Source organism: Melanerpes formicivorus, unplaced genomic scaffold (assembly GCF_026170545.1).
Source record: "Melanerpes formicivorus ecotype bairdi unplaced genomic scaffold, bMelFor1.0.p_v2 SCAF_2, whole genome shotgun sequence".
Taxonomy (NCBI): domain Eukaryota; kingdom Metazoa; phylum Chordata; class Aves; order Piciformes; family Picidae; genus Melanerpes; species Melanerpes formicivorus.
In genome coordinates, this window is record NW_027142354.1 from 36776018 (window position 1) to 36803080 (window position 27063).

At 40.1% G+C, this 27063-nt stretch overlaps 2 protein-coding genes across 7 annotated transcripts in view; both read left to right on the forward strand.

The window, feature by feature from the left end:
- The first annotated feature begins 1991 nt into the window (after positions 1 to 1991).
- On the forward strand, positions 1992 to 16441 carry YIPF4 (Yip1 domain family member 4). The gene is made up of 6 exons (XM_068156481.1): positions 1992 to 2215; positions 5370 to 5523; positions 8504 to 8675; positions 10705 to 10782; positions 12545 to 12658; positions 15393 to 16441. Exons 1-6 carry the CDS (start codon positions 2131 to 2133, stop codon positions 15528 to 15530), a joined length of 741 nt encoding a protein of 246 aa, XP_068012582.1. The 5' UTR covers positions 1992 to 2130; the 3' UTR covers positions 15531 to 16441.
- A 3086-nt stretch (positions 16442 to 19527) lies between these two features.
- Positions 19528 to 27063, forward strand: part of BIRC6 (baculoviral IAP repeat containing 6) — a 177499-nt gene continuing 169963 nt past the window's right edge. For 3 of the 6 annotated variants that reach the window (XM_068156495.1, XM_068156529.1, XM_068156539.1), the window contains exon 1: positions 19528 to 19913. In XM_068156495.1, coding sequence (XP_068012596.1) covers positions 19655 to 19913 — 259 coding nt within the window. In that variant the 5' untranslated portion in view covers positions 19528 to 19654. The remainder of the gene's footprint in view (positions 19914 to 27063) is intronic. The other 3 variants (XM_068156513.1, XM_068156504.1, XM_068156522.1) reach the window with 1 other exon arrangement.

The following is a 27063-nucleotide window of genomic DNA, read 5'->3' on the forward strand; positions in this document are numbered from 1 at the left end:
CCCTTGTGATAAAGAACTTACTCCTAACATCCAATCTAAATCTACTCTAGTTTGAAACCATTGCCCTTTGTCCTATCATTACAGGTCTTTGTAAACAGTCTCTCTCAATCCTTCTTGCAGCCCCTCTTCAGGTACTGTATTGATAATGAAGATTGTTCCGTCCCAGGTGCACTTTATCTTGTTGAACCTCATGAGGTTCACCTGGGCCCACCTCTCCAGCTTGTTCTTCTGGATGACATCCCATCCCTCTGGCATATCAACAGCACCACTCAGCTTGGTGTCATCTGCAAACTTTCTGATGTTGCACTCAATCACACTGTCTATATCACCGATAAAAATATTAAACAGCACACATCCCAGTACAGACTCCACAGGGACATTACTTGTCACTGCTCTCCATCTGAACTTCAAGCCATTGAGCACCACCCTCCAGATGTGACCATCCAGCTAATTCCTAATCCACTGAACAATGTTGAGGTTCCTTAGGTGGTCCTGATCTTCCCTTATCATGGGAAGAACTTTACCCTGATGGTCTGCACCTAGTGGTCCATCCACTCAGGAAGGGGATGGAACAAGACTGCAAATGAAGACTGAGACAAAAAGTTACTGGCTACCTCAGCCATCTCCTTGTCTGTTAACACCAGCTCTCCATTCTCACTTCTCAGAGGGGGTACACTTTGTTCAGTCTTTCTTTGCTGGCTGATGCACCTGTAGAAGCCCTTTATATTTGTACCCCTTGCCAGGTTCAGCTCCAGCCATGCCTTGCCCTTCTGACCTTATCCCTACACAATAGGGCAATACCCCTGTACTCCTCACAGGTTACCTGTCCCTGCTTCCACCATCTATGTAGTTCTCTCTTGGTTCTTTACTTTGACCAGCAGGTCTCTAGCCATGTTGGTCTCTTTCTTGCCAGATTTCTTACACATTGGGACTGCGCACTCTAGTGCTCTTGTCCTGGTTTAAGGCCAGACAGACCCTCTCTTGCCCCTGAGAGGGACAAAAGAGTGACACTCACATAAATAGATTGCAAAAGTGATGGAAAGTTTAAATGGAAAAGCAGTGGTTTACAAAAGCCATAAAGCATAGTGACAAAAGATCCCAAAAGCACAGAAAGCCGCTTACAGCACACCCAAACACCTCCCAGCACTTCCCTTCTCCCGACCTGAGCGTACACCCCAAACCCCCAGGGCTCTTCTATTCCTGATCCCTATTCTAAGATGGTCATTGGATGAGACAGAAAATGTGTTAATTTAGCCCTAAGTATGTGCTAAACGTGGACCATTAAAAATTAAATATGGTAACAGGCAGATGGGATTTCCCATGTGGATGAACCACTTGAAGAAAAACTGTTGCAAGTAGTTGTCCCAGGGCGCAGAGAACAATTTTTGCTGTCAGCCTTCAGAAGAGTTCTGAAAGGTTAAACTGGGCTCAAACATCTGGCCTCATGTCTTAACATCACTCATCTTGGTGGCTGGAGCTCCTCTATGGAAGCAGCCAACAGTCCACTGGAGAGGCCCCGGCAGTCTTCCAGAACCTCTGCTACAAGGGGCTGGTTTTTATCATTTGTAGGGTCTTGCCAAACAGACTTTCATAAGAATTTCCTGAAGGACTACTTTGGCCCTGCGTATCTGCTCCATCCCTGCGAGCGGCCCTGAGAACGCACACTAACGGCACCGAGGACAAATCCTTGAAGGAGGGTGAGCGGAAGGAAGGAAGCCGCCCAGGAGGCGGCTGATGACGCAGGAGCCGGATAACACCTCCACAGCTCAGAAAGAGGGGAGGTGTTACTGCCACAGACCCCCGCAGCGCCGAGCCCTTGCTCCTCCCACCGGTAGGGTCACGCTCTTCCAATCAGGAGGAGCTTTACACTGGAGTGGCAGTGATCTCACTCCCAGGGCCAGAGCAGAGCAGTCAGCAAGCATTGGCCCTGTGAAAGCCAATCACGGTCCGCTTTGCAAGCAGCCAATCGGAGAGACTGTGTCGATTGTTGTTGCCCCGTGAGGCGGCTGCGCTGTAGGTTTTGGGTGCTGGCTGCTGTTATAGGAAGCATTTGAGGAGGCTCAAGGCCCTGGTGCCTGCTGGCTTTTCGTTGCCGTCACCGGCCCTTCGGTCCCCGCGGAGGGGGGGGAAATGCAGCCCCCGGGCCCTCAGCAGCCGCCGCTCTATGCGCCGAGCAACGGGGACTTCACCTTTGTCTCCTCGGCAGACGCCGAAGGTGAGCGCGGTGCCGTGGCTGGGGCCGCTCGCGCTTTCCCGAGAGACGGGCTCGGCCGGACTCCGGGGTAGCGGCCAGTTTGTGTGCCATTGAGATAAAAAGTGCCTGCATTGCTCTCCGCCTGCCGCCCCTGAGGTTGGTGGCGTGGCTGGAGGCGGAGCAGGATGGCTGCGACAGCCTCTACCCTCGGGCCGCGCAGCCGGTGCTTCGCTGCAGCAGGGTGCTGGAAGCATTACTTGACGCGGGTTAGAGAAGCTGCGTACGACAGCGGCGTGGCAGAGCCGGCCGTGGTGTTTCGTTTCGCAGATTCTCCGAAAGCCATCATGGAGGTCTTGCCTGACATAACTTTGACAAGCGCTGTCATAGACCACTCCTCTTCCCCACGTTGCTGGAAGCAGATTTTTTTTTTTTTTTCTCTTGGAAGATTGTACCATATGTTCACATTAGTTGTAATTCCGTGCCGTGTCCTATTTCAGTACAGTAATGAGAAGGTGAAAAAAGCCCTCTGTGTAATCAGGGTGAAGTGTGGCCTGCTGCTTAACTGCTGCACTAATAACTCTGGTGTGCCAGCATGAAATGAAAAATCTGCCTTCAGACTGTGAAAAAAACATACAAGAGCCAGGCTTGTGACAAGTTATTTTGATGACAAGTTAACTTTTGAGCTCCTTTAAACAACTGACGTTGTATTTTATGTGTGTATTTAGTTACTGTTGTAATTGTGCATAGGGTGGGGAATCATTTAAATCCTGAATCCGGTGCCCCACCCTGGAAAAGAATTACTGAAGTGGAAAAACTACTGTAGAATACTTGGTTTTTGGTAAATTTTGCAGTCCTGACAAAGAATGCTAATCAACAGGTATTATTTTGGTGGTGGCTTTTTTGTTGTTGTTTGTGTCTGTGTGAGTGTGTTTGGTATTTGATTTGTTTGTGGTGTAGTTGGTTGGGTGTTGTTGTTGTTATTGTTTTCTTCATCTTATCCTGAAAAAGAATTGATGCATCCTGGATTCCCACTGAAATACTTACTAAGCAATGCAGAACTCAATCCAATACAGCCACTTTTCCAGTAGGATACTGAATTGCACTTGACTGTGTGTTACGAACACAGGCAAGATTCTGCATAGACCTACTACCCTAACAAAGGAAAACATAAGCAAAGTTAAACAGCTTGATATTTCTAAATTAAAATACTACATATTGCACTCTACTTAGTTTGCTTCTCAAATCTAATCCATATGAAAAACAGCAGCATGAGATGTTTTATCTTCTAATCTTATTTCCATGAAAGGTAGGAACTGTTTGTGGGAAAGAATGCTGGAAACAGGTGTTCTCAGTGAAGTGGACAGATAAGGTACAAAGAACAGATCATTTGGTGGTTGTTTTGTTGTGGTGGGTTTTTTCCTTTTTTTCTTGTACTGCTTGCTTAAAATTGAGAGTAAAAGGCTGTCTTGAAAGCTGTGTTCCCACAATGACTGGTTGAAATGAGATGTGTGAGATATCTTGGGTTTGCTTCTCTGATGTTCTTGCCTAAAACAGGAGCGGTGAAGGCACCCCAACTCTCAGAAGCAAGCATCAGAATCATAATTTCTTGTCAGATTCCTCAGCACTCTGTTGATCTGGTGCTAACCATTCAGAGTAGACTGTAGAAGAGGAAGTGGTGGATTTGTTTTCCTTGGTGTCTGTAGCTTTAGAGGTCTTGCAAAATGGATTTACTGCTTGTGTCTAGTGAAAATATTTTGTCTGTACTCATACTGACAGGAGCAATGAGAAATTCCTTCAAATTGCAGGGATCTTTACAAGCATCCTGCTCAGGTGATGTTCCAAGAATCAAGGCAATGGATCATTAGCACTCATGATTATGAAACAGCTGAAAACCATTTATGGGAGAGCTTAAAATTAATCTTAAGTGGCCTAGCAAGGTGATTAGGAAGAGACTGAGTGGTCAGTGAACACTTCAGATGTGCTGGCTGAAGACTCTGCAAGATCTGGCACTATACTAGTTTTGTTCCTATAACAATATGCTGCATTTTGATAGAAGATGTTGCAAATGTTCTCTACAAATATGTCTTGACTTGCCTCCTGAATATGTGTTTCAGAAACATTTCAGTATGTGCTATAGCTAGGTGTTCTGAGAAATTTGTGCCTATGAGCATTTTTGTGTGGGAATAAAACCAACAAAACCAAAACAAACACAACAATGGAACCAATGGATTTCCTTTGAAGTATAAAAGTGTTTGAGGAAAGAGTTTTCTCAATATAATTGCCATAAGCCTTGTGCAAAAAATTGGCATGTTTCTGTTCAGATTTTTCTTTTTTGGCAAATAATGGAAATTGATTTCCTAAAGGAATAATTATTCCCCTCTTCTATTTTTTTTTTTTTTTCCTTTCTTCAAATTGCTATGTTTATTTTCACTTACTATTTTGTTTTTCATCTGTATGTAGCTGAATACCATGAGATAATGCAGCAAATGTTTGTTGGTGATTTTGACACAGCCCAAATGTATGTAGGTTGTTCTTTGTTTTGTTTAGTCCTGTCAGAGAACAGGATCATAGTACATTGAAGAGAGCTCCTTGGTATCTCTTTGTGTTGACTGGAGTCAAAGGACCTGTGATTGTATTATTTTCCTAACATTTTAACCTGTATTAAATGTGGGCTATGAATTAAAACATCCCCTAACGTTTTCCTGTTATGAAACATTTGACATAAAAGCAGAGAATGGTTTTGGCTGAAGCAGTGCCACTGTGCAGAGATGGACTACAAGAGAAATGTAGTATAGTCGGCAAAAAAATGGTAAACTAATCACAACTTACAGTATGATGGAACTTTCATTAGTTCTCCTTTCATGCTTTTAAATGCTTAATGATAAAGTAGAAATTGAAGCTTTTATGTTATGCCATTGTATTGTGTGACCAAAACAAGAGTTCTGTCCAGAAGCTAAAACTTGGTAATTTGAGACCAAAACTAATATTGCTACTGTTGCAATAAAGCCAGGAGTACCTTTTCAAGTTACATAATCTGTTAAAGTGTTACTGTATAATTATGGTGATCAGCACAGTTGGCTTTATATGTCCGTTGTTTGCTTTCCAGTACTTTTGAAAACAAATGGCTTTTGGCAAGACATAGAAAGATGTATATTTCTCTCCCTTTTTCTTTAAGATATTAGTGGCTCTATAACAACTCCAGATGTTAAACTAAATCTTGGAGGAGAATTCATCAAAGAATCTACTGCAACTACGTTCCTAAGACAGAGAGGATATGGCTGGCTTCTGGAAGTGGAAGATGATGACCCAGAAGATAATAAACCACTCTTGTATGTTATAATTACTTTTGGGTATCTATCTTTATTATCTGTGTAGGGAAACCAAAAATCTTGTGCCTTTCAAATTGTCCCACCAAATTATTTGATCAGTGAGTGTTTTCTGGTATAGGAATGAAAACATTGTTTATCATTTTGGTGGAGGAAGGAAGGAGAAAGTAAAATCTAATTGTATTAATCTGTAGATATATATAAAGGTTTTATGACTTTCCTGCTCTTAAATGTTGATCTTGTAATGGTTGGAAAATGGCTTAAATTATTAGGGTGTGTTCTTTATCTCTTGTGCTGATGTTGCGAGTTTCTTAATGCTGTTAAAGAATCAAAGGTGAAGACAATAGAATTCTGGGGAAAGATTCATGTGAAGTAGATCTAAGCAAATACTGTCAGTTACTCTAATTGTGAATCATGCTTATTGCAACAGGAATACTAGAAGCAAGGTGGCACAAACTTTAATCTTGGATAGTATTGTATATTACAAACCTAGATTAAAAGGGTGTTACGTGTTCAAAGACCAAAATGTTGTTAAAACTGAAAAATCTTTGCAGCCCTTGTTCTATTCACAGAAATATGTTTGGCTAAAGGAGGTTTGTATCTTAAGGTTACTACACTGAGTCAGTATGAGGCTGGGTCTTAGGAACTTTATTCTCAATGTTTTCCTGTTCAAATTAAAAATAACAATGCTTAAAAACATTGAGTAAGCAAGAAAATACTCTGAAGAACTTGAATGATCATGTTGGGAGAGAACAGATGTCTGGAAAGCTTAATAATGATACTGCAACTTGAAAAGTACTTTAAGGTGTGCGGAAGGAGCTAATTGTGTGATAAAAGTCTGTTCTGTAAACCTCTTTTAGTTAAGAAACAATGGTGTACTGAGGTGACAACTTAGGAATTCCCCTCTGTTGTGTGACCTTTTATACTACAAGACTAAAGTTTGGTTCAAAGAGAGCTGCTGATTGCTGGAGGTGAGGAGAACAGGCCAGGGACATGATGAGTTTGTGGCAAACAGGATGAATATAATCATCCTAACAGTGACAATCTTAATCTGACTTTCATATACCTTTTTAATGCATTTCTGTTTACTCCCAGAACATCTGTTCTAATAAAGCCTTACAACCTGAATTCTACTAAGAATTAGAAAACCAGTCTCCAGCCCTCCTATCCTCTAACAGAGCAACACCTGCTCCCAAGGTGGTGCTATCTGAGATCATTGAGTCCAACCCCTCTGCCAGGGCAGGACCATGGAATCTAGCGCAGGTTGCACAGGAATGCATCCAGATGGGTCTTGAAAGTGTCCAGAGTAGGAGACTCCACAGCCTCTTTGGGAAGCCTGTTCCAGTGCTCTGTGACCCTCACAGTTGAAGTTCCATCTCATGTTGAGGTGGAACCTCCTGTGCTGTAGTTCATGTCCATTGCCCCTTATCACAGTTATCTAATAACTGAGAAGAGCCTGTCCCCTCCCTCTTCATACCTAGCTCTCATATTTATAAACACTTATCAAATCCCCTCTCAGTCTTCTCCAGACTAAAAAGCCCCAGGTCTCTCAGCCTCTCCTCAGGGCACATGCCCTTAATCCTCATAGCCCTCCACTGGACTCTCTCCCCTAGATCCCTGTCCCTCTTGAACTGAGGAGCCCAGAACTGGATGCAATATTCCAGGTGTGGTCTCACTAGGGCAGTGTAGAGGGGAAGGAGAACCTTCCTCAATCTGCTGGACCCACTCCTTTTAATGCACGCCGGGATCCACTTGGCCCTCTTGGCCACAAGGGCATATTGCTGACCTATGGATAACTTCTTGTCCACCAGGACTCCCAGATCCTTCTCCACAAGGGAACTTGCCCTTGTTAAACTTCATTAGGTTCTTCTTGGCCCAGCTCTCCAGTCTGTCCAAGTCTCGCTCAGTGAGCTTACTTATTTTAAAGACAAATTGTGATGAAATGTGTCTTTGCATTTATTTCTTGCTTCAGCTTTTCTGAGGAAAAAGATGTAAATCATAGCCTTGTACAGAACTTTCCTAAATGGACTTAGGGTACAAATCTACATTTTTTCTCCACTGTGCTCTTAAATGTAGAGCAAAGGGCAATCTGCTGGATGTCTCTTGCAACACTTTTGAGCTCCTTGGCTATGACTGCATAAGATACTAATGTGCAGCTCTGTCTTGAGGGTCTACACACAAACTTAAAAAAGCAGAATTGCCAATTATTTCCCAGTATGCTGAGACAAACCAGCACAAGATGTTAAGCCTCCTGTGCAAAAGAGTCTTCTGGTCACATGGTAGCTGCTTACAGATTGCTTGTAGCAGGGAGCAGAGAAGGCAACTAGAGAACAGGAAGATCTGTTGACAGAATGCATTGCTAGTTTAATTATTTTTATTTATTTTTACCCATATTGCAAACAAGTCAGAAGTAATTAAAATATAGGCATAAACTGGTTGGCTGACAACTACTGTTGTTGAAGCGAGGCCAAGCCCATTTTATTTACCAAAAAATGTATTTTCAATGATTTAGGATTAGTAAATGTAAAGGTATTTGTTCTCATAGAGTTTGAAACAAAATGTTTCTGTACTAAGTGCAGTCATGGCAAACTTCTCAGTACAGAAATACACAGATATCCTGCTTTTGTGTATGCATGCCTTTGACTTCTAAGGAGTTACAATGGTGTGAATGTTTTGTTCCTGCATGTCAGAAAATAGATCTAGTGTCTTAATATAGACTGTTAGGGCATGTTTTGTGTGTTTTCTGTTCTTAGTCATGTAATAGTTAGACATGCTTAACTATTCAAAAATCAGACCAATTACTGAATGTAGGATGAAAATAACAGTGTTGCTCTGGATGGACTGTTCCTTGTGCTTGTCATGGCTTTAATGTATGACAGGAGACTTGCTCTATAAACCTACTGTTTGCTGCCCTAGTTACTATTTTCATGCTCTGCTTCATTTCTGTGGTGTATAGTAATGCTCTCTTGCTTTGCAATTCCAGAGAGGAACTTGACATTGATCTGAAGGATATTTACTACAAAATTCGATGTGTGTTGATGCCTATGCCATCTCTTGGGTTTAATAGGCAGGTAGTAAGAGACAATCCAGACTTTTGGGGTCCTCTGGCTGTTGTCCTCTTCTTCTCAATGATTTCATTATATGGACAATTTAAGGTGGGTAAAAGCCTTCTACTTAAAATTAAATCTAAACTAAATCTGGGGACCTGATCGCTAGGCAATTTCTATTCTTGAATAGATTCTTCTTCACATATTAATGTGGTGCATTTCAAATGTAGTTTCTCAAGTTAATATGTAGCAAGACAGGAAGAAGAAATTTATTCAGTGGCTCACAGAAGTTAATTATGAAAAAATGTCACATTTGTTTTTTATACAGTAAAACAAAGGAAAGATGTGGTTTCTAAAGGAAACAGATTGATACTAATGAGTTTATAAGATGAATTGGTGCATCTTTTCATTTAAATTGTGACCTTTAGTCAACAAGCTTTTGATTACTTAAAAAAAAATATTACTGAAGAACATTTGTTTGGATGCCATGAACTTTAATTTCCTGACAAAGCTACTTTTAAAATTCATACCATATCACTGATGTTACCTGATGTATTTATTCTTCATTAGTGCCATTTGCTATATTGTCCTCCCTGCTGATTTGCAATCAAATAGACTCTGGTCAACAGACTTTTTCCATAGTTCCTTTTTTAATTCCAGGGTAAATAGCTGTTCAGGGGCATTGTGCAGATTTAATTTGCCTCCATAAACACCCTTTGTGTTTGGTTTTTTTAACATTTAGATTGAAATGGAGTAGTGGTGTTATAGTCACAATTCAAATGTGAGCCTATGTGATGCTGTTTCAGAAATCTTTGTGTGTAATTAGATTTGTTTTAAATGCAATGTAGCATAGCAGTAAGCCCTACCTGAAGTAGCAGAATGTGCTTATGCAAAGAGTTTTTGTGAATGGTGAGATAAAAACATTCCCTTTGTGACCTCTGGCTTCCATATGGTGTACAAAATGCTGAATGAGAATTCACTCTATTTTGTTTTTTATGAGGCTTGATTTGAGTAGACTAAACCACTGTTTTATTCAAGTCACCTGGGTGGGCTACTTACCTGTCTCCTAGGGAAAGAAAAATGACCTTCTGTAGTTTGTACTGTACATGAACAGTAGGTCTTGTGTTTCTTGGAAATGGTGGATTTACCATGCCAATATAAGAGTACTCTGTGTGTGTGTAGGGGGGAAAGCTAGTACCTAGCAGCAGGGTGACTGACAGTAGATAGATTGGATAAACTGAATGGCAGTCTGTAAGGTGGAGAGAAATGAGCATTCTTACCCTTAGACTTCAATTTGGTCCTCCTCTTTTAAACAGTAAAGGAAAGGAGGATGTAAAAGGCAGGCATGTGCCATTTTCAAATGTCATAAAGTGATTGCATTTTTTTTAAGTAGTGCTGTGATTTTTATCTGGTTCTCCACTATTTGATTCTTCTGGGAATCTGGAACTTTTAAGCAAAATATTATGTACTAAATTAAGTTCAGACATTGTACATTTGGAAATACAGTAATTGGACTGATAGCATTGTTTCCTACCAAACACATTTCAAAAGGGAGAGCTTCATTTCTAATCATTCTTCTTCAAGAAATCTTAAGAGCAGAGCAATGAATGAAGCAATAAAAAATGACAAACTTTGTCCCAGGACTTTGGGGTTGTGTATTAAGGTGCATTCATCAGCAAGTTCTACTGGGAGTTAATGTCCTATGTCGTCTTCTGAGCTTTAGTAAAGAATAAAGCAGCATCTTTAAAGAAATAGAGTTCCAGCACCTTATGTTGGTTGGACTGACCTTTGAAAATGACTGAGCCCACATTTTGTAATGAGCAGGATGTGAAGACATTTAGCTAGGGTGTTCTTAGCTCTAACTTTAACTAAACTCTTTCTACTTTGCTGTGATATTGTAATACTTGCAAAACACATTGCATGTGTATTCCATGTTCACCAAATATACAATTAGTGAGTTTCTGTAAATCTCACTTTTGTTCTGAAGTTGCATTGTGGTACTGGGTAAAGCTATTCTTGCTGCAGTTCAGAATTCAGTTTTGGATAATAAAAGCTTTGCAGTGAAAATTATTAACATAAATGAATTTTTCTTTCTTGCAATGAAAATGATTAAATGAACTGTTCTTTATCTCCTAAGGTCGTTTCTTGGATTATAACTATTTGGATATTTGGATCCTTGACAATTTTTTTACTGGCCAGGGTTCTTGGAGGAGAAGTAAGTACCTGTATGTTAAAAGGACATATAGGGAGGTGTAATGTAAAGTCTGTTGTCTAAGTTTTTCAGTACTAGTTAGGTTTTCTTGGTGCTTGGCTTTGGACCTTTTAGCCAACTCAGAATGGGTGTGGTTGGTAAGTGTAACATCTGTGGCCTCCAAAATGGGAAATACAGAGATGGTCAGCTAATCTTTGTATGATGGATAGCATGCTGGATGTGATAGAACAAAATGGATATTTATACTGTGAATCCCAGAAATTGTATCAGCTGCTTGTGATCCTGAACTGAAGTCCATCCTTGAGGGACAAGTGCTTTCAATTTTTTCATCACTAAGATAAATGGGACCTTTTTTCTCCTTTGAATTGATGCCCTTTATTTAAACTCTTTTTTAATGGGGCTACCAGCAATTGAATAATGTAATTCTAGCTAGAGCACCTACTAGTTGCTAGTTTTCATTCTTGTCCTGATGCATTTCAAATGCATTAAAAGATGACAGCACATATTCTTCAACTTCAAAGCCAGTTGAACATCTGGCCTACATCCCCGCCTTCAGCTGTTTTCACCAGTAGGGATGGAATAACTGAGCTGTTTACAAAGTAAGTTACTAAGTGACTGACGTGTAAATGAAAACCTACTTGCAGCAAGGCCTAGAGACAGCTACAGCAGAACAATCAGCAGGGTAGAATCAGCACCATAAAATGCATTGAACTGTTGTGCCAAATTAAATATTCAGTGATAGTTGATTTTTGTATTTTCACTGTGCATCTTGCATTAATGAACTAGTTGCAGACTTCCTACATGTACATTTACTTTCTTTTTGTTTAGATTTTCCTTTCAATCATAATTGCCAGAGGTGCCTTCCATGAACACTGTTTTGAAAGAAAAAGCTTTTATAAATGTGATTGCATAGAACTGCTTGCCAGTGTCATTGGGATGCTCCTGTATCAATCTGTTTTGTGGCTCAAAATGTGAAATTATCAGAATGTATAACTGGGGAAAGAGTATAGGTCCACACAGCTTACTGTGACGGATCAGTGGTCACAAGATGGTCCCTTGTCTCACCACTAATCTCGAAAGCAATTTTCCTATTAAATTCAAACAGTGTAACTGGGGCTAGGAATATTTTTAAACTGTAGTAAGGGAAAATCTGATGTCAGTGTGAAAAAGAGTTATGGAAATATTTGAACGCATCTGTCTAAGTCATAATAAACTTAAGCTGGAAATCAAAATATTTCTGTGCTTAGAGGGATCAAGTTCTAGGTCTCCCACTGATGCCAAAAGCATTCATGTATGTTACGTATTTATATATAAATGGATATGAGTATGCTAATACAGAAAATAGAATCTTTGCTGCTTGTGACAGCCAGGACTACAGCTGATGACCGAAAGCTCTGTTGTAGTTTTGTGCTCCTGAGTGTCATATGTATGCTCTGTGGAGCGTGACCGTTGAACCACTTAAGGCAGAACATGAAAATGTGAGGGGTGGGTGAAATTACATATTTTAATCTGTGTAAATACCTCCATTGGAAATGACAAAGTAATTTACAGTGTTTTAAAAAAAGAGCCTATATCTAAGAGAGCTGAATGGTTAATGACAAAATTCTAGAGGGTAGTATACAGAAATTAGCAAGCTTCCCTACCTGAAATGTCATTAATACTTCACATTATTATCACTGTTTATACTGTTGTAACAAGATCAAATTGTATTTGGTGACAAAGGTTGAGTACTTAAAGCTTGTTTCTATGTGCTTGAAAATTTCAGGTTGCTTATGGCCAAGTTCTTGGTGTGATAGGATATTCCCTACTTCCCCTCATTGTTATAGCACCTGTACTTTTGGTGGTTGGATCATTTGAAGTTGTTTCTACCCTAATAAAAGTAAGTTTAATATAATCATGCAAACTCTTTACTGTTATTTTTATGTCACTCTCCTAACACTTTTAAGTTTTGGTCAGGACAACATCATAATGTCAGAATCTGGTTTAACGGCCATGGTGGTATTAGGTCAATGGTTGGACTCAATCTTTGAGTTCTTTTCTAGCTGAAACAATTCTATGATATTTAGAACTACACATGAGCTCTGATCCTTTTATCTAGCATGGTGGACATGACTGCTAAGCAAATTCTGTTTCAAGTGTTTCTTTTGAGTGCTTGGGGATTATAGGTTGCTGTTGCTATAACAACGCTTGTTATCAGGTTAGCTTCTGTTTAAGTATTTTGATGTACTATATTAGTTGCATTAAAAATAGACAGGATTATCATTTTGAGAATAAATAAACCTCAAAAGGAAGAATCTGAAAATGAGGTGTTCTATCCCATCCCCCATGGTGCAGTTTATTTTTAGTTCCTGCAGCATGAATATGACATGAGTCGCTGTTCTGAGACGTTCCCATAATGGTAGCAGTACAGAGCTTTCAACACCCTTTGCAGAGAAGGTGAGCATTGTTCTGATTTTTGCAGATGTGGTATGTAAAACAGAGCAAGAATATCTTGCCTGATGCCACCTGCTGTTAGATGCCTTTTATGAAACTAGCAATGTCCTTAACAGAACCCAAAACTACATAATGTTCTAGAATGCTTCCAGTACTACTGGAAACCCTTTCGGGTAACCTTTGAAATTATTACTTAACTTTTGGGAAGGTTTGAGAAGATTGTTACTAGCTAAGCTGTATGCTTTTTGAGTTCTTGTTCTATTGATTTGATAGGTTTCTGTCTGTTTAGCATGTTGGTAAACATTAACTTTCCAGTTAACTAATATGCAACTTGAAAATGAATGTTAATGAAATCACTCCTACTTGGTTACTACTAGCAGCCTTACATTTGCGTCAGAGTGAATCTGAGCAATGTTTTTGCCTTTGCATCATTTGTATGAAAATGTAGGACAAGGTTCATATGGCCAAAACTGCTTAGGCTATGCCAAGTGCTGCTACTTGTGACTTGAGAGCTCTGTTCTTGAGGAAATCTATTTCACAGTCCTGAAGTGGAATAGGGACATTTCAGTCAGTTTTTCCTAGTTGCAATCAGCAAAGTGAAGTGCTAAAGTAATGCACCTTAATTGCTGCAGTGTTGTGGTTTTTTTCCAGTTTTTGTGGTGGTGGTGGGTTTTGTTTGTAGATTTTTTTTTTCTTTGTTTTGTTTTTGTGTTTTTGTTGGTTTTTTACAATGGCAGTTGAATGGGATGCAGTGCAATGTAGCTTCAGTTTCTATGACAGAGCTGTGTAAAGTTCTTTGCTGGAATCCTATTAGGTCAGCCTTCTTTGGTCTTGTGTTTTGCAGAAGAGCAGTGGTTGTGCATGGCACTAAATTTTAAGTATTTTTCATTTTGTGGTTGGTTTTTTTTAATTTATTAATGTTCCAGGTATTGCTAAAGGATAACAATATCTAATTGGCTTTTGCTATAACCTTGTTAGTTTGAGGTTTGAGTCAAGTTCACTGACCTTGAGACTTCTTTTTTTAAAGTATGCATGCTAACTTCATAGAACATAGTGGGTATCTATAAGTAATATTACTTTCTACCAATCTTTTAAACTGGTTATTTCCTAACCCCTATTACAAGAAGGATACGGATGTGCTGCAGCGTGTCCAGAGAAGGGTCACAAGGATGATCAGAGGGCTGGAGCACCTCTCCTGTGAGGACAGACTGAAAGAGTTGGGGCTATTCAGTCTGCAGAAGAGAGGATCTGAAACCTTATTGTGGCCTTCCAGTATCTTAAGGAGGCCTTCAAAAAAGATGGGTGAGGGACTTATTAGGGTGTCAGGTAATGATAGAACTAGGGGGAATGGGGAAGAAAAAACTAGAAATGGGTAGATTCAGAGTGGATGTAAGGAAGAAATTCTTCATTATGAGTGTGTTGAGACACCGGAACAAGGTTGTCCAGGGATGTGGTAGAAGCCCCATTCCTGGAGGTTTTTAAGGCCAGGCTGGATGTGGCTCTGAGCAACCTGATCTAGTGTGAGGGGTCCCTGCCCATGGCAGGGGGCTGAAGCTTGATAATCCTTGAGGTCCCTTCCAACCCTAACGATTCTGATTCTAATACAGGCTTTGATGCATATTGTGTTTTGGCAGGCTTCTCACTGCACCTCAAAAGAGTAGGAATGTTACTCTGAGATGGGGGCACCATATTTAAAGAAAAGCTTATGAGCCACATGACTCTTGAAATAAAAAATGGTAATTTAACCCTCTGGTATATACTCTAGGAAGAAGAGTCAAGTGTAGTAACTTTCGCTTAAAGAAAAGGGGGTGGTCAATAGTTGGGGCAGTCAAGGTAGAGACAAAAATTGTTAGTCCAGTGAAGTTTCAAATTACCAGTGTATGTAAGATTATGGCTTGCTTTATGGTATCTCTGTGGCTTACATTAGAGAAAATTTACTATAGATTCTTAGCTACTCAATTCTGTAAAAATACCTCAAATGCAAATAATGTGCATGTGTCTTAAAAATTTCTCTGAACTAAAAGGAAAATGCATAGTATATTCTTTGTGTGTGTGTGTAGTTCTTCCATCAAAAATTCTTTTTAGGGCATTTCTTTTTAATCATGTTCAGAGATGTTTATCTTGGTATTTTGAGTGGTTTTCTTGTGCTGTCAGCTAAGATTATTCATCTTCTCTTTCAGTTGTTTGGAGTCTTTTGGGCTGCATACAGTGCTGCATCATTACTAGTTGGAGAAGAATTCAAGACCAAGAAACCCCTTCTAATTTATCCAATCTTTTTATTATACATTTATTTTCTGTCCTTGTACACTGGGGTGTGATCTAGTGCAAGATGTGGCCAGAAACCATATTACATTAACTTGCAGACTTATGATGCATAAGATTAAGGGGGCTGGAGATAATACAAGTGACTGTTTTGTATCCAGTTGTCGAGATGTTTTGAGATCGAAGAGTGTATTTGTGTATATTATTTAATGAAGCAATTGTAGCTATATAGATTTGTATCAAAGTTCTAGGTTTGTTTAAGACTCTTCAGATTTTAATTAACAAATTAAAAAAACATTGTGTTTTATAAGGAAGTATAGCAAAACCACAGCTCAATACCTGTGCCAAAAGCACTAGGACCAGATTACCATATTTGAGGTGAAAAATGAGAAGTAAATTATAACAATCTCCAAGTGCAATTTTTCTTTTCAGCTTAAACAGAGCTGGCTTTTTTTGACATGGCAAATTCTGTAGATAATATATATTTATGGAACAGTCCTGATTGTTCACAGAATAGTCTGTATAATCAAGACAGGAAGATACTACTTTTAATTTAGTGCCTCAATTACCTTGATTTGGCTGTTGAGTTTTTATAAATTCCAATTTGTTTTCAAGACATGTATATACTGTGTATTTTGTATCTATGGCTTGTGTGTAGAATAAATACTCCTTGGTTAAGGATGTATATTGGGTTTTTTAAAATGGAAGATACAAGTATTTGAAGTCTTAATTTACTATATCTCTGACCAAAGGAGCGAGATACTTACTGTGTGACATAATAAGAATGCATATAATAAGAATAAAATTATTTTACTTAAAAGTATAAATTTACAGAGAAATGGCTCAACACCGTTCTCAGCTGTAGTGCTGGCTTAATGTTGAAAGAAAAAAGATGATGATCTATCAAATTTGTGTGATCTTTAAACAATGTTATTTTATGATGACAAAATAAAAATGGTTTCCCTAACTGTTTTGCAACATCTTGCTCTGTCTTACTTTTGATAGTGCGGTATTTAACATGCATCTGTTTGTTTTCTCCAGTATTATTAATCCCTTGTGAGGAGAAATTAAAAATATTTGTAAGGACAGATTCTCCCCCTACTAAATAAGGCAGAATTACAGCCTTAGTAATAATTACAGCCTTGCCAATTTTGACTATCCAACAATTATGTAATAACATGATGACATGTTAAATATTTCCTGTGTACTGTGTTGACTGCTTATTGTAATGTTTCTTCACAAGGGACGTCCACTGAAGTTCACTTTGCATGGTACTAACTTAGGCATTTGCAATCTTTAGTATTTAGTATTTCCAAATTGATCTTTAGTTGTTCTACTGGGTCTTGGGTTGTGGTTTGGGGTTTTTTTTTGTTATTGTGACAGAAAAATGCATTTGCCATGTGCTTTAAATGCTGCAAATAAAAATGGACCTTGACAAGGTAATAGCAAGGGACATATTTCCTTATTAGCACTGTACATTTTCAGCTTTTTAGTCTGTGTAACTTGCCATTTTAGTAAATTATTTTACTACTCATTACTGATGAAAGTTATATATTTAAATTCCAACTCTACAAAAATCTTAAGCATCAGCCAGAAAAGCAGACTGAGTAAGCTAGTGTTGGTTTTAAACAGGACTACTTAAAGTTGATACATAAATTGTAATGTAGTACTTTGGCTTGTAATGCATTAAAGGAGAAAAACTGGTGGAGTGATCAACTGTTCACCTAATTTTTGACTTCTGCAGAAGTGCTCATGGAATTGCTGCAAAGTTGTACTAAACCAATTACACTAGCAGTCTAATTCTTGTCTGCAAGTGAGCATTCATATCACATTAAAAAGAAAAAAAAGAAAGGCAAGTTACAGTTATATTTGAAAGAAGCATGTTAGTGTTGGAATCTTCTGTGGTGATCTGGTCTTACCTCTTTTTTTTCATGACATATTTCTTTTGTAACAGAAATATTCAACTAGTATTAGAAGACTCAACCTATACTGTGAAACATGTTAACATGTTTAACTGAAATCACCACAAACATGAAGGGTAAGAACATATTTAGGTTACTAGGCTGGCAGAGAGCTTTAAACTTAGTAGTTCTTTGCATAGCTGTTCATTAGATGTCTATAATGGGTCCTGTGCATCTGAAATGACTCAATATCCAGAGGATGCAAGAATGTTGTACTTAGTATCCAAATATCTTAATTTCCTCTATGCTAATGTTCTGTGAAATTTATAGTTGCAATTTTGTTTCTTTCCACAGACTTGGTACCTGTGTAATATACAATGTAGATATGCACTTAACATAGTACATATTTTGTACACAAATGCAGATTTGCACCTTTGAATCTTAGTATCTCTAGGGTTACCTTCTGCATATGCCATGCAAGAAATACGTAAAACCAGCTCGCAGATGGTTCTGACAGTTTGTAATAACTGTGCATTCAACAAACTCGTATTTTTAGATGAGGTACATGTGTAAATACAAGATGTATTTTATAAAAATTTTTAATTAAACTTGTTTATAGAATGTATGAAGCTCATTTATATTTACTGAATCGGGACATCTATATTTCTGTTTGTCAATCTTAATCATTGAGGCTATAACTTTTTGTGGTAATGTATACACTACTTCTTTCTGTACATGTATCCAGCAAAAACGTCCCTTTCCAAGATGCAGCACCTCATTTTAAGGTAGAGACAGGGACTTGCTTTCAAGTTTTGTCACAGCTCTTTAGTACTAGAATCACTTGAAGTGGTGGAGCAAGCGTAAAAGCTGCTTATTTTGCTCAGGGCAATTTGATTAGCCTGAGTGGCATACATACTCGTGTGGGTTTGGCAGCTTCTTTTCCTCCCCCCCCCCGTTACACAGATGCTGGTTCTGAAAAAATTTCCCTGTTCTAGTAGCCTCTGCTATTTTGGAGGCTTCTAATAAAAAACTTCTCTATAGGAAACCACATTATATTTGAAACATCATTCTATTTAAGACCAGGGGTAGCTTAAAGCTTTCTCAGATGTTTCAGCAGAATCCATCTCTAAAATAACGAACAGTGCCTGCAGATAGGCTGAGATACACAAGCTGCAAGTAGGTGAGAAGGGGAAAATCTCAACAAAATAGAGGCGACTTCGTCATGCTTCTGTCATTTTTGAAACAAGGTTAATCCCGCCTCAGAACAAGTGCTTTCCTGGGTACAACGACTTTATCCCTGCCTGCCTTTTTTTGGGGGGGTGGGGTGGTGGGTCGGTAATGTTGGGGGAACAATGATGCCGCCGCTACATTGTATTTACACGGGGACACAGGATGGGCAACACTCCCGCCTACAGGAGGCGGAAGCACTCCTTCCTCCCCGCAGGGACAGCCTGCTCAAACCCTGAAAGTAAGCCGTAGCACACTCGCGCTTTGAGTTCGTGGCTTGGTACCAAAGCTGGAAACAACTTAAAAGAGGAGCTCGGTAACTCTTCAAGCACAAAAAAGCGGCCTCAGAGCCAGAGTATTAAAAGTAACTCCCCGTCCGAGTTTCCTGGGCGGAAAGCGGCAAATGCGCTCGCCCACTTAAGACCCAGTTTTTGTCCGAAGTGGTAACGACGCCGCAGCTGTAACAGCCACGGAAAGACGGCATCCACCCTTCCCCTGACGCCCTCGGGCCGGAGCGCGGCGCCCGACACCGCTGATGGCGCAACCCAACGCAGGGCAAAGGCCAGCGCTAGCACGCCGCAGCTCGGGCTTGCCATGCAGGCCACCCCGGCTTGCCTAGATGCAGGGGCTGCGTCTGCCTCTGGGCTGAGGGACGGCTCGCCCAGCACGCGAAGCACCCCCGAACACCCCCCCCTCACAAACGCGCACGACGCCCCCTGCCGCAGAGGACGTGTGCGCCTTTCTCCCGACAGCGGCCGCGCCCTCCTGTGGGCCGGGGAAGGAGAAGAAGATGAGGACACGCGCTCGTGGCGCAGCCTCGCCCCTCTCTACCCCCTCCCCGTGACAAGTAACTGCTCCTCCCTCCCTGTCCCAGTCGGCGGTCAGTTCCGCATCCGGCGCGGTAGAGTCACTTCCTGCTTACGCTGGCGCTCTCCCTTTCCCCCTCTTCCCGGACCCGGATGGTGACTGGTGGCGGCGGTTCTAGGGACTGTCAGTGAGTGGCTCCCCTCGGGCCTCTTGTGCTGAGGGCGGCGGCGACAGCGGCCGGGAAGATGGCTGCGGCGGCCTCCTGCTCTTCGGCAGTGGCGGCGCCGGCTGGGCCCGGACCAGGGCCCGGGCCGGTGGCGGCTGGGCCGGGTTCTTGTGAGTGGCTGCTGCTGCGGGACGGCTGCCTGCGCTGCGACGCCGACGGTCTCTGCAGCCTGTGCTACCACCCGGCTCTCAACGCCATCCTGGCCGTGACCGCTCGTGGCGCCATCAAAGTCATCGACGGTACCTCGGGGGCCACGCTGCAGGCGTCGGCACTCAACGGTGAGTGCTGGGCCCCCGCGGCCTGCCGGGCCCTTCGGCCGCGGCCCGGGCGGTGGGACGATCGTGCCGTGGCAGCCCTCGGGGCGACTGCAGGGCACGATCACGGCGTTGCGGAGCCACGGGGGAGGCCCGCGGGCCGGAGGGTTTCCTGAAACAGGTGTTGCGGGCGAGGGGCTTCCGCATGGGGAGGCTCGTGAGGAAGAGGCCGGGCTTCATTCGGGCCCTTGGTGCTGGGGAGGTTCCCCTGTCTCTGTTTCAATTCTCCTCACTCTTCACGCCTGAACAGTTCCTGGTTTTGGGGGCAGAAATACTCGTGTAGGCAGCATTGAGGCGTTTGCTTTTGTTGTTTGGGGGGGAAGGGGGTTGGTGGGTTTTTTGTTTTGTTTGTTGGGGTTTTTTTTGTTTGTTGTTCTGTTTTGGTTTTTTGGTTGGGGTTTTTTTCCTCTCTAAAATGTATTGGCGTGGTTATTAAAAGATGAAATGGAGATGGGAAACTATCATATGCAGGGCCGTATTTTTGTGTTCTAATGTATCAGGTGTGCTTGTGGATAACGTAACATTGATACTCTGAAAAATTAGAAGCAGGGTGTTATGCAGGGTAGGTGTAGTTCTGGTTCTTATTGACATGTGATACTATAATAATTTATGTGTTGAGCCTTAATCTGGGTTTGTTAAGAAGCCGTATTTTTTTAGAGGTGTCATTTGTCTTGTAGCTCAGAACTATTTAATGTCAGAACCCTGCATAAAGTTATTAGAAGATACGTTTTTATATATATTTGCACAATTCTTCATGCTGCTGCATATACTGACTTTCTGTAGGGATAGTAACAATATTTGTGCCCTTATGGTAAGAAGGCATGACTGTCTGCTGACTTTGTGGAGGCATTTTCATTATTGTGAAGCAATTTTTGTGTTTTCCAGTTGTTTTTGTACTATCTACAAGATGGCTCTGTAGAAAAAGATATCTATAGTATTAACAGCTGTGTTCCTGGGTCATTAATGGTATTTCTCAGAATATTGGTGGGGGGATTTATTTAGTATGCAGTAGAAAGATGTGATTCTTACTAGTTGTATGTTTCCATGTTCAGTTTCTCCTTACAGTTACATAGTTGAGCGTTGCTAATAAGATCTAGTTTTGCTGAGGGGTGGTAGTGAGGGGTTGGTGTTTGCCACCTCTGCATGGCGTAGTAATGTCAGGGTTTGTACAGAGATTACACAGTCTAGGTGATGTGTTTATTTTCACCTTGAAACCCAGCAACTGTACTACAGTGTCAGACTGAAAAGAACAGGACAAACATGTCTGATTTCCTTTCAAAGGTTAAAGTTGGTACATTATGAAGTGTAAAGTTTTATAATATTTGGGTTTATACAGTGTTAAGTATTTGGGGTGTTGAAAATTTTGTGGCATTATTAAGAAGCTGTAACCTGCTTTTGTTGTCAATCACTTGTATTGAAAATGAGGATCTTGTGTGATGTCTCCTGCTTTGTTCAGAATTCAGATCACTTTGCTTCTATAATTCCTTTTCTTTTGCTGTTCTCTCTCCTAAAAGTGCTTTTTTATTAGTAATTTTGGGGTTTTGCTTCAAGCTCTTGCTAGAATATAAGAATTGCATTTACGTTGTGGATGAAGAGGGCATAAATCAAGGACTTCATCTGTAACTGGTTGTCTGTGTAGATGATGTTTAAATTCTCATGAACAGAAAAAGAGGAGGACTGTAAATCAAAGCCTAAATTATTGTTTTACATTTTTCCATTATAAAATCCTTGCAAAGGATTAGATTTGGTATTCAAAATGCTAATGCTAATTCTCCTCTAAATAGTAGCTATTTAAAAATAACTTATTACTTTGCTTCTGTTACGTGCATTCAGTCATTCAGACATTTAGTGTCAGTCTTCTCTGTGACAGCATGACTGCAAAAGATGTTTTCTACTCCTCCTCACATGAAACAACAGAATTGCTTGAAATCTACCCATATTTTATCTGTGCAGTGTAGCTGATGTTTACATTACTAGAAAAAAAAAATATAACCTTAGTTTAGGCTGAAGAAACTTTAAATGACTGTCCTCATAGATTCAGACCTTCATGCCTGTCAGAAACCTGGCTCATCTCAGCAGATGGTGTCTTTTAGGGTTGCTAGCAACCATGTTTGCTCTTGTCTTCTCCCTCTTGAGCCCTTCTTTGGGAAGAGGAAGATAAGAGGGTTCAGCTGTTCTGATGTTTGGCTGCTTGGTACAGCTTGAGCTCTTTTAATGTAGCATAGCAGTAGTTGGACACTCAGACCTGTAGAACCAACTCTGTCCCTGATTCCTCCCCTGCCATAAATGACAGGTCAAAGGATTTTGCTTCAGGGACTTCTGGTGCTATAACTAAAAATAGAGTCCTTAGGAATTAAAACTGCTTCTCTTGGGAGACTGTTTGTCCTCCTTGGTAATTGGGACTGCAGGTCTTTTGCCCTTCCAAAACATTTACATTGGACAGAAATGTTGTTGCTCATTACCCAAGGAAAAACAAAACTTAGCAGGCCTCTCTTTCTGGAAAGCAGATCAAGAAAAAGGATCCCTCATGAAGGAAAGAGGGAATAAAAGAAAACACCACCAGGCCTCACTGTTGCTTTTATTTGCAGTTGCAGTTCACTATGGCAATACATTAAACTTTTAGCTCATTCTCAGTGAAAAGATTGAACCTGAAGATTACTGAACCTGATAGAATAGTGGAGGCTGCCTTCGTTAAAATGCAAATGTAGATTTCTCTCTATGATGTGTAAAAGTACACGACAGAAGATTTGCAACCAAAACAGTTATAGATTGTTTCCAAATATTAGGATGTGGTCTCTGGTCTCCATGCTTCAGTTTCTCATGCAGATATCATTGGTCTGATGTATGTAATGATCCAGGGATGATATTCTGAGCCCAAACTGTAGGAATCCAGTGAGGATTGTGATGATAATTATACCACACTGAATCTTCATCAGATCTCTTTCTTGAAAGTGCATGATTGTCTTTAATCTGTTTCCTTTATGGGCACTGTGACTTTTTACTCTACTAAGGCCAGACTGGGAGTGCAAGGACAATTCTTGTAATTACTGGATATTATGCATTTCTGTGTGTTTGCCAGTAGTGATTAGTCAGGACTTGTTTTGAATCTGTCATGCAAATCTATCAAGTACTTTATTTTTCCTCTGAGGCATTTAAATATTTGTGTTTTCAGTTGCAAGTTGAGCAGTGGTAGCCAAAAAGCATGAATGATCCATCTCCAAATACTTCATCTAAGGATGAGTCTTTTCCTCTGCCTCCCCAAACAAACCCAAAAGCTAGACAATCATCACCATATTCCTCAAAACAGATTTCCTGAATAATCTTCAGGAGAGATGTTTGATTTACCTTCTGTTTACAACTAAAATAAAAAACTCTTTGAACCAGGAGAGTGCTGTAATTCTCAGAGCAGCTTTTTCAGGAGCACAGTAAGAAACTAAAATGTACTGTTGGATGGAAATTGACCATCTTGAATGTCTCTGTAAGTTTTTCTAGATCAGTTTGACACAGCAGTAGCTTCAAAGCCTTGTTTACTAAAATGCACAGTGTTTCATTGTCAAAGCCATATGAATTACTGTAGATGTCCTAAAAATAATCCAAATGCAGACATCTGAAATCCATACAGGAAATAATCTGTTCCTTGTACATATGTACCAGTTCCTCTAGGGGAAACAGACACTCGGCATTATCACTAGAAGCCTTCCTCCAAAAAAAGAATATAGGAGGAAATAGTTTCCAGTCCAGGAGGCTTACCTGTGGCAGCACGTTCAGCTCTGTTGTCTGTCTGTCAACATTCTCTTTTGGGAAGCTTTGTTTGGCTTCACTTGGATTACTTTGAATTATGGAGCCTTGGAAATGTATCAAGGGATATCCAATTCACTTTCTTTTTGATTTCTTTCTATATGATGCAAGAGGCAATACAAGAAGAATATGCTCTTTTTGCAGCTTGGAAGTCATAGAGGGTATGTACACTTCTTATAATACCTAGGGAGAAAGTGTTGGGATACTCTGCTGTCCAGTTCTAGGCATGAGTTATATGACGAAATCATCAGCAATTCTACTCTTTCAGGCTCATTGTGGTAATAGTTACTCAAGTTGTCTCCTTCATTCCTCAAAATTGGGGCAGGTTTCTTCACATTCTTGGCTCTTATTTTCACTTTTTTGAATTGTGAGGCAAAAAAAAAAAAGGCAGCTGCTCCTTGTTTACTTTCTCATCTTGTGAGGAGTGTTGCCAAATACCTCCTGGTCTGCTACATCCCACCTTGTGTTTGAGTGTACTTGGATGGCAGTGTTAATCTGAGTAACATGCTTTCTCAAGCAGATCATTCTATTGAAGTGAATGATTTTGTTGATGTATATCATGTGTATACGAAGCACCTTAAAAAAGAGAGTAGAAAAACTTGGATTTGAGTTCAGTGTTTTGTATCAGTAAAGATTCTAGACTGCTCTGTGCTGCATTTGTCTGCTAGTTTAATCAGAATATGTCAGTTACTTACTATGCATCTTGCCAGACTGTCTAAACACATTAAAATTAATATTTCCAGGCTCTGTGGAAGCACATCTGGATTATCTTGTGCAGAAGCTCAAATAGATTAAAAATAATGATCTCTTTTTCACACATGCCTTTAAAGGAGTGTTTTCATTGCCCTGTATATTGCAGGGATCCAGAAATAACAACAGAGATGCAGCCATATGTTATGTTGCCAGGCAAAATAGCACCATATTTTCTGTTTTATTGTCAGATCTTCATATCTGTGCTGATGGATTCATGGCTACCATTGCAACGTTAGCACTGTGTTATTAAAGGTTGCAGAATGCTTTAATGTCAGATAATCACAAATTTCCTAGCCAACTCATCTTCCAAAGACCTGATCTTTTTCCTATCCTGAACATTGTGTTGGTTAATGGTTTGGATCTAGTGTACTCTCCTGTTGTTTAGTTGGTCCTTTCTAGCAGCCTACCATAATGTCAGCTGTCTCAGTAGATCCTCTTTCTTGAATCTTTAGTTACATTTTTTTAGAAGAATATTTTTGTGGTTGCTAATGCATATCTTTTCTTATTTCACTTAAGCTTATCCTAGACTGAAGATTCACCTTGTTTCTTTCAAGCTTTTAATAGCAATTATGTCTGATTTTTTGGTATGGTGTTGAACTGTATTTTCTGATTTTCTTTCCAAGTTACTTCAAAGCAGGAAACATAGTTATCCATCCTTGCTGTTACAAGGATTGTTTAATTCTTCTTGAGCAGTATGATGTCTTTCAGAAATACTTCTTAGGCGGTCTTGGAGATGGAGATAAGTCATGTGAACTCTTAGACTAATATGCTCAAAAGTTGTCTATGATATGAGGCAGGTTTTTGCATGTTGTCTGTTCCACTGGGATCGATAGCTGCTTACCATTTACTTTGTTTTATATTTAAATAAAAATTATACACATGGATCAGTTCAATTCCCTGATGGTTCTTAAGCGATACCACAGTATTGCTTTCTGCTGTTAGAAAGCTGTCCTTTAAATAGTTAATGCTCTCTTAATTGCTTGCAGTCACTAGATGAATGCTTATAACTGAGTGAACAGTTCAAGAAAGAACAGCTATTGCATGCAGTTTTCCCATTTATGTGACGTACCTGTGGTTTCTGTTCAGTCAAATATCAGATTGTGCCTTTGCTATCCTATTGTTGGGGAGAGTATCAAGATGTGGTAAAGACCCAGTGCACACAGCTAGTCAGTTGACTGAAAGTCTGGTATATGCAAACTGTTTTTTGGAGATTTGCATGTATGTTAAGGGAAAGAGCACTCCACAGATAAGGAGGAGGCACAAGAGATAGGGGAGAATGAAAGATTTTTGTTTCACAGCTTACATTAAAGGTGTACAATTTGTGGCAGTAGTGACTGTCCCATAAAGGTAAATGTTGCAATGTTAAAAATTTTCTTAAGGTATTTGCCAGGGCTGTCCAATGAGTATTTTAAAGTTTTTGTAATGTGTAACTCGGAGTATTTTCTTCTCAGTTAAGTAGACCTGAAAATTAATAGCATTAGTGAGAATGCATACCCAGTCTCAAGCGCTAGTTAATGAAGGCTTGCAGTGTCTGGTCTGTCAGCAGTCCTTCAGTCTCCTGTACAGTTCATGGCAGGGAAAACTGATCCACTGCACTTCACTGACTTGACTCTGTGTGAAAAAAATCAGGATCTCATTTGAGCATTTGGCAGATGTAGGAGAGAATTTGAAAAATTGTTTACTGAGCAACAGGCTACAGAGACTCTTGTGGAAAACCTCTTAGGGAGAGGAAGGGCTGGGAGGGTGAGGAATGGGACTGAGAACTATGACGAAGTGGCTGGATGACAATGGGAAAAAGGCTGGAAAGGGTTAAGGAAGTAGGAAACTGGGCAGATGGCAGCGAAGACTAGGAGCATAAGGAGTATTTTATTGGAGAGCAAGAAGACACTGGTGGTTGTGGAGAAATACTGTGGTAGACTTAGTTGGCCTGTTTTCTATGGGATCCTAAGTTCATTTTATGATGTGAATGATGACATGCAAAACTGATAGACTTTTTTGATAGTGGTGGGGGCTTTTGTTGTTTTTTTTTTTTTCCTGTTCAGTATTTTATAACTTTTGTAAGTCAGAATTATCAATATTAGGTTCCCTCTCCATTCAATACAGAGGAAAAGTCTTTACCCAGCTTTCAGAGAGCTTCCTTCCCATTGCCTGTAGAAGAAACGTAGCAAGATCAGTCTTACAACATTTTAGTTAGCTTTTCCAGATGTTCCCTTTTAGTGACATAACTAAAATTAAACTTACAGAGTCACCCTATTCAGATATTCCTGTGCTGCAAGTTTGTGTCTTAAATGTATCAGATCCTTCAATTTTGCCAGCTTCTCTAAATAGAGTTTGAAAAAGCATCCTAATTAATATTTTCACTTTGAAATGTAACATAAACATGAACGTATCTACTTTGTTGTACTTCAGCTTCCAGTTATTAAGAGAACATAAGAGTTTAGTGGGGTTGGAGTCTGGCATACTGCACTGTAAACTGACCTAATGCCAGAATGAGATCTTGGAGTTATGCTAGAAATATGAAATACTGGCTAAACACTCAATAGTTATCATGTAAGCAAATACT